Here is a 13,194-nt window from a genome sequence, read left to right on the forward strand (position 1 = left end):
TAATAAGTCACTCCATATAAAAAAGAGAGGAAAGGTGCAGACACCTGTAAAATATTTCAATAAACTTTATTTACATACATACAGTATTGTATATGTATTGTATTTGACTAGTGACTGACTGAGAAAATGTGTTACAGTGTGAAATAATAAATAGAATTAATTTCAGCTTTATAGTCATCAGTTTCTGTGGCTGGGTTCATCTGTCCTATATTTTATGAAATAATGTCATTGTACAGAAAACAGCTACCAAAATCGCTAATAACATCTGGGTGAATGACAATAGTGGTGAGGAGGAGGTCTTTCACACAGGCGTGATATACACCAGCTCATTTATTGTAGCTATGACCTGCATTAAAATGGGTGACCGGGGGAGAGAGGAATGTGTTAATGTGGTTCTGGTTTCAGTGCAGTTCAGTGTAGTTCAGACTTGAGCATCTCTCTCCTCTTCCTCATCCTTCACCTGTGGATAAACACATAATAAGTTTAGCTAAAGATTTCAAGTTGCAGACTGATAACCTAAACCTGTTGCAATAAATGTTTTTTTAAAATATATAGTTGATTACTGTTCCCCACTACTGTGAACCACATCATTTCACTCAGCAGATAAATACAAAATATCACTGAGGAAGTGAGAAATAAGATGTAAGTGCATGTGTAACTAAATTAAGTAGCAAGGTTACAACATATCCTCTGGCGGGAGAACAAACCTGCTCCACTGATTCAACCTCAGGGACATAAAACTGCAGCATATTTTGGATTCCATTCTTCAAAGTAATAATGGAACTGGGACAACTGGTGCAGGAGCCCTGCAGCTGCAGTTTAACGATGCCGTCCTCAAACCCCCTATAAAGGACATCACCTCCATCCTCCTGCACTGTTGGCCTATGGAACAAGACCATCAGCATGTGTGAGAAAAGAACAGAAAGTCACGGTGACAGGTAACAGGCACTGATATCAGAGTGCATCTTCACAAGCAGCTACCTTATTCGAGTATCCAGCAGCTCTTTGATCATAGCAACTACTTCATCATCATCTTCTGACGGTGCTGAAAAGAGACGTGGAGATTACTTGGTATTCACAAACAGCCTGCCCAACCTGTTCTGTTTTAATGTTTTGCCCTTCACAGATGGCTGAATCCTTTACCTGTATCTGCACTAGGTTTGCTGTCCTCATTGACAACAGGAAGCCCAGAGGTGAAAAAATCCATGATGGCAGCAAATACATCAGGTTTGATTACTTTCCATTCCATACTTGAATCAGACTAAGTGGTGAGAAAAAAGAAAAAAATGAATTAAAACAAATTATATCAAGTAATGGCATTACAAAGTGCTACACTGTGAGGTTAATATAAACCAGAGCTGGTTTTACCTTTGTTATTGTGATAAAGTCGCTGCCCAAGAAGACACTCTTGACTCCATCAATCCTAAATAACTGTCTGTAGATAATACAGAACATTACTGAGGTTTGATTGCATTTGAAAAGTTAAATTTACACTGAACAGAATTTTAAAAATGCCATTAATGGTTATTATGCTGAAAATAGAAGGATAAGCATGCATATACATCATCGGTCATGCCTAGTAATATATAATCCACTGTGTACATATAATAATATCTATACACACATGCAGATATACACACACACACACACACACACACACAAGTAGCTTTTGCTCTTAGGCTACTGGTTCAGCAAGCATAACTCATAACAATGATGGCGGCATTCCATTCAGGTATGAAACATGGGAACACAGCCACTATCAACAAAATTATTTAAACCTGTGCTTTTCTTGCTATGCCATTCAAAATTGCCTATTGTAAAAACATTTTTTAACCCTTCATTCAGTAACCTTGTATTTAAGAGGTCATATACCTGGCTAAGGGTGAGCAGAACGCGTCCCGAGGGCCAGCAAAATTCATAGTTCCTGATTCAAGAACTGTGCGACCTGGCAGAAACTTTAGGCTGTTTGGATTCGGTGTGTCCTGTGTCTGCACAAACATGGTCCTTGCTGGGAACAGACAAAACACAAAGAACAAGAATAAAACATCAGTCATTATGTAGTGTTTCCTCTAGGTTAAGAAAGCCATAACAGTGACCAGAGATGCAAACCTGGAACAACCCAATGGGGGTTTTGTGGCCATTTGTTTGAGATTCCAGTGTTGTGTGAAAGCCAATGTAATCCGGCATTCTGATATCCACAGCCCACAAGCCTGAGACAGCACATAAAAAGAGAGATTTAAAAGATTTCCAAAGTAAAGGTGAAAATCAAATTAACAAATTTATGATGGTAAAATTCTGAATATTGAGTCCACATATAAGCCTGTTTCATTTTCTCATTGTCTCATTCTCAATTTTCAGTAAAGGATTCAAAATGTGAGGGATTGTATGATAATAACCTACTAAAACCTTTTGTGCACAGTGTTAATAGAACATGTAATCTGTCAGTAACAGAGGTAGTACAAATTGTTACATGGGGTATTAGGTAAAGTAGCTGTATAATGACTGATGCATGAATCATTATTGGAGCTAATACACAGTATGAAATAAATGAACATACCTAACATGACTATGATGCAAAGCAGGAAAACTTTTTTTTTTTTTTTAACAACGAAATAGATAGTTATCTGGTGTAGTACATTGTCAACAAAACTCAATAACCCTAGAGGTGCACTGATATCACTGCTGAACATCGCTTGTTGACTGCCATTGGCCTATCGGCAAATAAGATGACATTCACTGATAGCAGTGGCAGATGTTTATCTGTTGTGTCGCATCAATTTTGCGCCGGCTGAACAATGTGGTGGTTATACGCTGTCCGACCTCGACAAGAGAAGTCTATCGAGCTGCAGGTTCAGAGAAGATCCAGTAAGTGGTACTATAACCACTAAAAACAACCACTGCCTGTCATGTGAAAGAGGGTTTTATTGAATGTAGTTGCATAATTTTGTATCACTGAATTTATGCTCGGCATCGGTACCTGAATCTGCTATTGGCTAAAATATTATTCTGAACATGGGTATCAGCCCAGAATTTCCCAATTAACCTCCTTCTTTTATTGTTTCACCACTTTGCCGCAATGAATAATTTGAGCTTTTTGACAAGCCACATCTTTACAAATTAAGATAAATAAAATCGTTATAAAACGCAAAATATCACATAATCGTTTATTTCCTTCACAATGACAAACCCAAATCATCACTGGTGCCGCTAACTGTTACTGGAAGTCGCATAATTAGTTATTCGGAGATAATGTGATTTAATAACTGCTGTGTGGCTTATTACTGTAGGTTTAATATTTATGTGTCTGGATTAATAACAAAGGCACATTCAAAGCGAATCCACAAGAGTTGAAGAAATGCACAGATTTAGCAACTGATACAAAGTCACAGAATACCCTTTAAAATACAATTAAGGTCTGTCATAAAAATTCAAGATTATGACAGCTGTTAATGAGATCTGGTACACTGTGTGCATACGACAGTCATTGTAAAGTAACTACGAGAAAGCTATTATTGCAGAGTATTGTGAATTGCAAGCAAGGTTATTTTAGATTTATTTTCACTAAGACAACAGCTCCAAATATAAACTAAGTCAGAGTCAAGACCTCAGCCCGATCAACAATGTGTGGCAAGGCTTTGTTTTTCACTCATAGTCTTCAGTTTTGCAAAAATGACTGATCTAACACTGTAGTGTCCAGGTATGCACATGGACTGAAGGCTGTAGTGAACTTTGTTTCAAAGAGACCATGACTAAATTAATTTGGAGAGAGTGCATTCATTTACGTAATTTAGCGGTACAGTTCTGAAAAGGCTCTCGTAACTGACTCTTGAATAAAGACTTAAAACAATAAAACAAACACTGTCATGTGAGAAGCAATTATCAGTCTGCGTCACACGCCGACTTAGCTAGCTAGCCGCTAATAGTTATCGTCGGCAGGACTTTGGTTCTTAAGAGATCCGTGCATTCATACAATAATTAAAAAGCAAAATGAAAGGGCAACACAGCCTCAAAGCTGACGAACAGATAAACTTACGGACGCGTAAGCCTTGCTGAAATACCCAACAACCTGCCGACCTGTCTGTAAGTCGCCATGTTTGTTATGATTACCTAAAAAGAACGGAAGTGGTGTTTGCGGAAGTGACGCACTATTGTTGTACGTTTGTTTATTGCATTCCCCCCTTACTTCAACCATCTGCAATTTTGAGAAAACTGAAATAACATTAAACCAACTTAAAAATGCCCTGTGGCAAAAATTTTAGGAGGAGAAAGGACTCGTCAGATGTGGAGGAAGATGAGACCACCGAAGAAGTCAGGTAAAAATACTTAATTTAAACTCTAACTACGTGATCAAGAATACCACACAAAGTAACGTTATGCTAACGTAGCTAAGCAGGTAAGAGGTAAAAACGATAATTATTAGGTAAAATTATTGGGTAAAAATGATAATTATATATTTTTCGTTTTAATTGTACTTTTTAATAAGATAATTAGCGGATGTGATTTCATTTTATGTATTTCTTCTCTTAGATCCAAAGTGGAAGAGGCTAAAGAGCTTCAGAGTTTGCGGAGACGACAGAACGGGGTCAGGTAACGTGAAATGATGTAACATTACTTGTTACGCTATTTGTCGTTAGTAAAGTCTCTTAAGAATACAGAAATATTTGAGATGTAAATTGGTAATCATATTTCATTTTTGTATAGTGTAACCGCCCTGTTGGTTGGAGAGAAACTGCCACCAGAAGCTGAAATTGATGTAAGAGACTGAATTGAATTAGAATTCATTATATTTGACCATAATGTGTGTGTTTACATTTTGTTTGTTCAGTGTTATTAAGATAAATATTTCCTACAGAATGACCCATTTAAATTGAAGACTGGAGGGGTTGTAGACATGAAGAAAGTCAAAGACAGGAACAGGGACATGTAAGTAAATAAATGTTTGACAAAATGGAAAATGTGTGTCATGGCATAAGACACTGTTTTGACCCAAGATGACCTCTGTTCCAATGCAGGACAGAAGACGAGACAGACCTCAACCTGGGCACCTCTTTCTCTGCTGAAACTAACAGAAGAGACGAGGATGCAGACATGTATGTATGCCTTTTTCAGTTGTGACATACACGCACATGAAGACACACCCTCACTCTCTGTGGCATTCAAAGTGTACAGACAGAAGTTCAGGGGACACACAGCGGTCAGACATCAGTTAGGTTAACAGGTTCATCCTAATCTAAATCTTCGACAAAGGACCTGTTTCCACATTTGTTGGCCTGAGTATATCTACATGTCTCACAGCAATATTCAGCACTTGCCTTATCTAAATGTGGAGGCCCAACATACTTGGTTTAGATAATTTGTTTTAGTTTAAAATTATACTCACACAGCTGTTTACAAAGTGTTTCATAGAAATGTGTTTAATCTCACAGGATGAAATATATTGAGACAGAGCTGAAAAAGAAGAAGGGCTTGGTGGAGGCTGAGGAACAGAAAATTAAGGTGAAGAATGCAGAGGACCACCTGTATGAGCTGCCTGAGAACATCCGAGTCAATTCTGCCAAGAAGACGGAGGAGATGTTATCCAATCAGATGCTGAGTGGAATCCCTGAAGTCGATCTTGGCATTGAGTGCGTATGGAAGATTCTCAAACAATGACTCTGTAGATGTAATCTTCAAGAGAAAAACATTCTACATTAGGACACGAGAGGCAGAAGGGATTAAAACTATGTTTCTGTGATTTCTCTCTTAGTGCAAAGATAAAGAACATTATCTTTACGGAAGAGGCAAAAGCCAAGCTTCTGGCAGAACAAAGGAACAAGAAAAAAGACCACGGCACATCATTTGTACCAACTAACATCGCTGTCAACTACGTCCAACACAACCGCTGTGAGTTTAGCCAATCTGTAAACACTAAGATTTAAACTGTGAGAGGCAGTGAGAGGTGAAAATTTGGCTAATCAAGCTTATTTATTCTCTCAGTCTATCATGAGGATGTGAATGCACCACAGAGACACCACAGACACAGAGAGGAGCCCAAGGCAAGACCACTGCGTGTGGGAGACACTGAGAAACCAGGTCCAGAAGGTAAGAGACCGCACACAGCTATGCCCACACATTGATCTACATAGAATAGTCCTTTTACAGTACATCACTAGACTGTAGAATAATCACTCAATGAGCCAGAGGATCCTCAGTTGGTAAACATTGTGTATGTTCTAATGAACTGTTGGGAATTAGGTAGCATTATGAACCATATTCATATAAATGGTATAATTTCACACTTCTTTTGAAACCTTCTGAATTCTGATACATCACTTGTTTGTAATCCACAGCATCATCGCCACCCAACTACCGCAAACGTCCAAACAACGAAAAGGCCACAGATGACTACCACTATGAGAAGTTCAAGAAGATGAATCGACGATATTGAGGATAGAATTTCTCAACATGTTGTCCATTTTTATATAAATTGAGCCCTAAAAATGATTTGTAGACGGGTTTCCCAGAACAACGCAACTCCCAAGACAGTGTTGTATCGTGTAAATATTATGTATAGCTCTGTGTCATTACCTGTAGGCAGTCCATCTGCTGTGTAATGTGTTATGGATAATTTGAGCTGAGGAAGTTGTTCAGAAACATATGTTAGGGTTAGGGTTAAATGTGTAACCCTCTTGCTCCAAATTGTTTAGTGTTTTCATATTGGTCCACGTAGAAGTCTCGACTTTCAGTTGTCAAATTGTGTGTTTAAGGCTTTTCGAAATGAGATCTGATTAAAAAGATAAAACCAACAACATTTTACTTATTGTTTAATTTAATCAGTGCTTGGAGTAAAAAAGCAGAAATGAAATATTACAAAAGCAATTTTTTTTAAAATAAATGTAAGAAGATACATTGCATTTCAATGCTGCAAAAGTACACTAAAAATTGTCTGCATCTTAAAATTTTTATTTCATTAGTGTAAATATAGTGTATGCAAATTTTATCTTCATTGTGAAAGACATTTAAAATGAGGGGAATGTTAACTTTTTTTTCAGATTGTAATGAATTTTTCAGATATTTGTTGCTCAGTAGAGTTTCTTTATTTCACTATTTCCCTGCAATATTTGTTAATGCAAAAGAAAACAACCTAAATGCCAAAGTTTTAGTCCAGTTTTAAGTCCCATCACAAAAAGCAGTGGCAAACCTAATCAGACACTACTTCACAATGTGTAAAGGAAAGTAAGCCAAACTGCTGTTGTGCAAACTGAGTGCAAGTGTGTACTCCAATCAGCGTAAAAATTTCCTCCTCATGGTTTCTCTATAGAAGCGGTCCCATGTCCGTTGAGGTGGTGCTGGGGGTTTGTCTCCTGTGAGGGAGGTCCGTCCACATCCTCTCTATCACCCTGGGTAGAACTGCAGCTGCTACCTGGGGAGGCCCAACTGTCTCGCTGTCGGTAGGCCTCACACAGCGGCAGATCAGTGCTGTCCCACTGACTGTAGCTTTGCAGAGCAGAAACCAGTAGGAGGGCAAGAGTCAATGTAGCACAGAAAGAGAGGAGCAGACAAGAGCAGCAGGTCAGAATAAGCACATTCATACACATAGAGGAGCGTGTGAAGGCACACATAGGATAAAAGCATGGAGGTTATGCAGAAGCAATGGAAACGATCAATGCATGTAACAGTTGCTTGTTGATTTGGCACTATTTAGAGGCATGACTGATCAACTGTTGATTTTATAGCTCAGCGAAAAGGTGAGATTAGCTGCTGATGGAGGAGAAAGGAGAGCGAATACAGTGAGGAAGGAAGGCCAACACCAAGCCAGCATGCTCCAAACAGGACTGAGAGACACTTCTTAATACTTTCTCACAGAAAACAAGACAAACTACTACAGAGTTTTGTCTCTACTTTATTTCTCAATCATTCTTGGGTCTACTGGAACAGCTAACACAAACTGGTAGACATGTACAACCATACCATGTGTGACTGACAACCGCCTGCATGGTTACAGCTTGTGGTCTTGGGACGGAGTCAAATATTTTCACCTGATTGTTTTTATAGAAAACATTTACTTAAGGTCTTAGCTTCAGATTTGACCTCATTAAAAAAGCAAAGTTGGGTCTTATTATACAGTCTACAAACAACAACATTCATCCATAGTCCATCTTTAAAATGTAGCATATAGGGCATCACGGTTATATTTCTGATTTAAATATTACATATAAATAATCTTAAATGAATGATACTTTTATAAAATCTATATTCTGATATACTTAAAGTTTTTGTTCATGTGTAATTCTTGTAAAGGTGTGTTTCCTTTCCCTACAAAGCTTTGTGTTACTTCAACTTAAAATATTTAGTTACAAATGAACTAGGAGGCCCCATTACTTTCATCTCTCTCCTATGTACCAGACAATATTTGTTAAGACCTCCCTCAAACCTATTGGATGCTGCAGACCAGGAAGCCTATAAGTCTGATTATGTTGTAGAAATAAACCTAGCAGTGAATCCTCACTAGTGCTTTCCGCTCAGAAAAGCCCTCTGGCTGTCAAACTGCATCAGTAAACTGCAATTGAGCCTCAAAATACGAGCTAAACTGTTAAAGTTCAAGAGTTTTTTACACCACTGATTCTGAGCGTATACCCCTTCAACGCTCAAGTCATCTCCACTTTGACCAGTTATATGTCACAGAGCAGAAAAAAAGTCAAGGCACTTCCTAATCAATAACAATGTAAAGTCACCTAGTGAGACGAGCTCACAGTGACCCTCAGCAATGACTTGTCTTGATGAATGGTACCGTGTGGATATGAAAATGAGATACATCCGACATAAAAGGTGTCAGTTTAGATGCTGGCAGAACTAAACCCTTCCTTGGGCTCAGCAGTGAATGGTAAAAAGGTGACATGGTGCTGGGCATGGGACAGCAGAGGGGCGGTGGGATGGGGACAAGTATGAGCCTACTTGTACCTGGAGGAGTAATATTCTTCCTCTAGCTCATACAGGTCGATGGCGATCTCGTCACGGAGCGAGGTGAGCTTCTTGTCACACTCCTCCTGCAGCGAGCGGAGCTGCTGGTTCTGGAGGCTGATGGCGTCGTTCACTGAGGGAAAGTCGTTCAGAATCAGGAACTGCTTCAGATCTGACACCAGCTTCATCAGGGACTCGCCAGCACGTACCTGATGAAATAACATAGAAGAAGGAAATGGGTTTAGAAATGAAAAATTATGACATTTCTGTTCATATTTGTGAGCTCTAGACATCACCAAACTATCAACTACAAACAGAAACTGTGGCATCAGTCTCTTAATCCTCTATATTCAACCAATCAGTAGGTATGAGTTCATGTTGTGCAACCAAACTTTACTCAAAACCAACTAGCTTTATCTTAAATTCTAGAGATGATCTAACATTTAAAAAGACATGTAAAATGTTTCAATTTGATGAAACAGTGCAGCCATAATAAACACACACTCTTAAGCATAAATATCCATCTCAGTGTCAAAATCATATAGCTTGAATGAACAAGCTGACACAGATTATATTGTCAGACAGTGTTGAATAAGAATATTTTCCCAACCCGGAGTTATTTAGAGGAAAATAAAAAGGAAAAAGTTGACCTAATTTGAAAGCAAACTCACATTAAATCCCCTCAAGTAAATTGCTGGTGATAATTATTTACTATATAAGACAGCAAACACCTAACGACAGTGGTGACAATGGTGTAATGTTGTCCTCAAGGGATATTGTGCACTTACTTCTAATAAACTTGATGTATGCCTCCACTTTACATGATATGAAGAGCACAGAAACAGATGTGACTGGCTCTCCCTACATTAGGGAATGTAGGGAATTAATTGTCCCTCTGAATAAAAAGAGCAGCTAACCCCAAACAATTTAGAGAGAAAAAGAGTACATACATCATATTGATACTTACAATGTTGGCTGCCCTGACATGCATTTCATAGTGGTCCTGCTCTGCTTGAGTTGCTCGAGAAACCTGTGTCTCATCCTCTATCTGGAGAAAGAAACTGGTGTGAGAATAATACAAAACTCATGTATGGAGGGCAGGTGACAAAACGTGCAAGAAGAAGACAGGGGGACAAGAGGGTGATGACACCATTAGCAAATATAAAAGGTTGTGATATTTGCGGACTTCCATGCTTTCCATTAGAAATAACAGACAAGTAAAACACAGAAAACGGCAAAGAAAGTGTAATTCTCATAACAATGAGAAAGCAGTGTATCTGTGCACCTTTGCTGTTTTGATAATCTCTGTGAAGTTGTCCAGGATGGACCTGATATCATCTTTCAGTCTTTTGTTGTAGTTCTGTAGCAGAGTCTCTTTGCTTTGAGGGAGCACTCTCTGAGTAGCCATCGTGCTCAGGAAAAGGCAACACAGCACACGCTACCTGTCCACATCAAGTTAACACACAGAAATCGGTTCAGATGATGAGGAAACTGTGAATACAAAAGGCAAACATCATGCACCAGCGAGCAACTAGCTAGCATGAAAAGGCGGGTGCTTTCACTACAGCGACAAACAAGATAAACCCGTACCTAACGTGGTTTTCACACCCATATTACTGCATTATTATATTTTATTGCAATTTTTGTAATAATTATCACTTACCTTTTACCGCATACTATGAAAACAATGTCGTTATTGTAGTAAATCAGAACCTCTCCGTTTGTTGTTCTTCTTCTTTTACTAATTTTTTTTCTTCTTCTTGATGTTTAATGGCGGCTAAGACCCGGTGTGTCCACGTGTTACTGCCCTCTAGCGTTACTGCTGGTCCCTTGTTCATGCCTGCTGTGGGTGCCAAAGTGTATGTTTAGTTTAATAAATATCTGCAGTTTTTATTTTGTTTAATAATTCATTTAATTTAGATAAATAAGTAATTTCATTCAATAAATAATTAATGGATAGCAATTGGTTAAAAGTCAGATAATATTTCATGTTAAGCCAGGGTACACGTAAAGGGAAACACTAAATAAGTTTTGTGAAAACAGTGATGTAGGTTACTGTTATTTAAAGAGAGAGAAGTTTCATTTTGTTATTCAGTTGAGGCTTAAGAGACAGAGCGATATGGTTTTCTTACCGAAGTACAATTTTCCTAGGAGAGTTTTGATTGGAATGCTCCTGTAAAAAGACTTACAAGCTGTGGAATAAAACTTTGTGGCATTCTTTTTTATATCAGAGTCCTGTGGAAGTTTTTTCTCCTCAAGATAATGCACACAAGTTAAGCTGAGGTGGTTTTTGAGCTGCAACATCCCACATCCACTATGACTGTCCACACAATTTCAATTCTCGTCCATCTCCTGCCCCTGGTGAGACAGTCAATGGACCCACTGCAATTTGCCTACCAGCCTGGCATCGGGGGTGGATGATGCAGTCATCTACCTTCTTCACAGAGTTCTTTCTTACCTGGATAAACACTGTGAGAATCATGTTCTTTGATTTCTCCAGTGCTTTCAACACCATACAGCCCATGCTCCTGAGGGACAAGCTGGAACACATGGGGGTGGACCAGTATCTCACATTTTGGATTCTGGATTACCTCGCCATCCAACCACAGTATGTGAGGACACAGGACTGTGTGTCTGACATGGTGGTCTGCAGCATAGGGGCCCCGCAGGGAATGGTCCTGGCCCTGTTCCTTTTCACCCTCTACACTGCAGACCTCCAGTAGAACTCAGCATCAGCCATCTTCTATGGAGTGGTCTGCTGGGGCATTAGCATCTCAACAGTGGACAGGAAGAGACTGGACAAGCTGATCAAGAAGGCCAGTGCTGTCCTGGGGTGCCCCCTAGACCCATACTGCACTTTAATCCATCCTAACAAAACAGCTGCTGTCAGTCATTCACTGTGTCCAATACCATTTTCAAAATGTGTAATATCTGTATTTAGTTCAATCTGTCTCTATGTATATAGTCCTGTGTATACTGCTCCTTTGTTCATATTGTTATTACATACTGTTCTTATGTTTATATATTTTTTTTATAATATTATCTTACTTATACCTTGTCTTTTTCTCATATTTATGTTTCTTTCCTATCTTTTCAATCTCTGATGCTGCTGCAACAATGAAAATTTCCCCGTTGTAGATTAATTTATCTTATCTTATCTTAATTTGGATGCCATTGTCTATGTCCCACAGATGTCTGCCACTGCAGCCAGTGTTGAGTGCACCCAGACCCTCTTAACCACTCCTCGACTGATACTGCAGGGTAAGTGTCACATGACCAAGACATGGCGTATACAACATAAATTATTCTGTCTGTCTGTATTTGTCTCAGAAGCTTAGGTTTTGTTGTGCTCTCCCATGTTTGTAGTTCTCACATCAATGTTGTTTTTGCCATCCCAAGTCCCGGGAAGTAATGATATGCAGCAGTATAAGATATGATGTAAACAGAGTAGAAAAAGGGAAAATATATTGCTCAGAATTTAATCAGGTGTCTTATAGACAATTCCAGTACCTTGAAAATGGTCATTATAGTGAGAAAGCACTTTATGTTACCCACAATACATATCCACACAAGACCTCACTCTCACAAAGGAATATCCCACACTGCAATCAAAAGTTCATGTTGTCTTTGAAGGTCTGCCCTGTTCAGTATAGACAGTTCAGTTGTCTCAACTGTGCAGTTCCAGGTTTGTTTTCTGACTTGCTGTCTATTGCACATGATCATAATTTATGAGAGATAGCATGCTATGTATGGCATGCAAATTGTATAAAGTTTGTTGAAAACCTCTTTAACATGAATAACTGTTCTTATTGTATTTTAAAAGAATTTAATTACTTGAAATTTGTTAGCTACTGAATGTGTGTTTTATTCATTGCATTTTGCCATCTATTTTGTTATGTTGTTCTGTTTTTCCATAATCACAGTTTATATTTTAAGCTGCTGACAGTTTTTGAGTTTATAAGGGATGCGTATTGGAAAGGGTTAGAATGGCTGATGTCACATAGTGATGTTATCCACTCCAAGTTTCAGCTCGTCTGCTTTTTCTATTGCAGGAATGTTTGTAACATTATATCTTCTTGAAGCCACTACACTTAGGATTTGGAAGTAAGAACTGCATTCTTAGTAAATATTTGACAAAAACAATACAAAATGAATCTTAAAATGTCTTAGAAATTGCTTTAATTGGTGCTGTTTTTGTCAATTACCATGTTAAAAATGAGCATCCCAGTACTAATGAGTGTGTCATTTGTATAA

The 13,194-nt window shown here is 38.5% G+C and overlaps 3 protein-coding genes across 5 annotated transcripts; 1 reads left to right on the forward strand and 2 right to left on the reverse strand.

Moving 5' to 3' along the window:
• Positions 1-47: 47 nt before the first annotated feature.
• On the reverse strand, positions 48-4,127 carry nfu1 (NFU1 iron-sulfur cluster scaffold homolog (S. cerevisiae)). Its single transcript, XM_018668986.2, has 8 exons — positions 4,034-4,127; positions 2,110-2,210; positions 1,873-2,008; positions 1,369-1,435; positions 1,144-1,261; positions 982-1,045; positions 708-882; positions 48-460 (listed from the first exon to the last, which is right to left on the reverse strand). The coding sequence occupies exons 1-8, from the start codon at positions 4,090-4,092 to the stop codon at positions 422-424; spliced, it is 759 nt and encodes a 252-aa protein (XP_018524502.1). The 5' UTR covers positions 4,093-4,127; the 3' UTR covers positions 48-421.
• Positions 4,128-4,141: 14 nt separating this feature from the next.
• lg13h9orf78 (linkage group 13 C9orf78 homolog) lies at positions 4,142-6,788 on the forward strand. Its single transcript, XM_018668984.2, has 9 exons — positions 4,142-4,313; positions 4,528-4,587; positions 4,702-4,753; positions 4,853-4,923; positions 5,013-5,090; positions 5,427-5,624; positions 5,747-5,883; positions 5,977-6,081; positions 6,330-6,788. The coding sequence occupies exons 1-9, from the start codon at positions 4,237-4,239 to the stop codon at positions 6,425-6,427; spliced, it is 876 nt and encodes a 291-aa protein (XP_018524500.1). The 5' UTR covers positions 4,142-4,236; the 3' UTR covers positions 6,428-6,788.
• Positions 6,787-10,756, reverse strand: med22 (mediator complex subunit 22). 3 transcript variants are annotated; one of them, XM_018668987.2, is made up of 5 exons: positions 10,604-10,756; positions 10,226-10,382; positions 9,908-9,988; positions 8,941-9,149; positions 6,787-7,476 (listed from the first exon to the last, which is right to left on the reverse strand). In XM_018668987.2, the coding sequence occupies exons 2-5, from the start codon at positions 10,346-10,348 to the stop codon at positions 7,284-7,286; spliced, it is 606 nt and encodes a 201-aa protein (XP_018524503.1). In that variant the 5' UTR covers positions 10,349-10,382; positions 10,604-10,756; the 3' UTR covers positions 6,787-7,283. The 3 variants fall into 3 exon arrangements, with proteins under 3 accessions (XP_018524503.1, XP_018524504.1, XP_018524505.1); XM_018668988.2 differs by having other exon boundaries at positions 10,226-10,431; positions 10,604-10,712; XM_018668989.2 differs by lacking the exon at positions 6,787-7,476 and having other exon boundaries at positions 7,867-9,149.
• Positions 10,757-13,194: the final 2,438 nt, after the last annotated feature.

Source organism: Lates calcarifer, linkage group LG13 (assembly GCF_001640805.2).
Source record: "Lates calcarifer isolate ASB-BC8 linkage group LG13, TLL_Latcal_v3, whole genome shotgun sequence".
NCBI lineage: Eukaryota > Metazoa > Chordata > Actinopteri > Centropomidae > Lates > Lates calcarifer.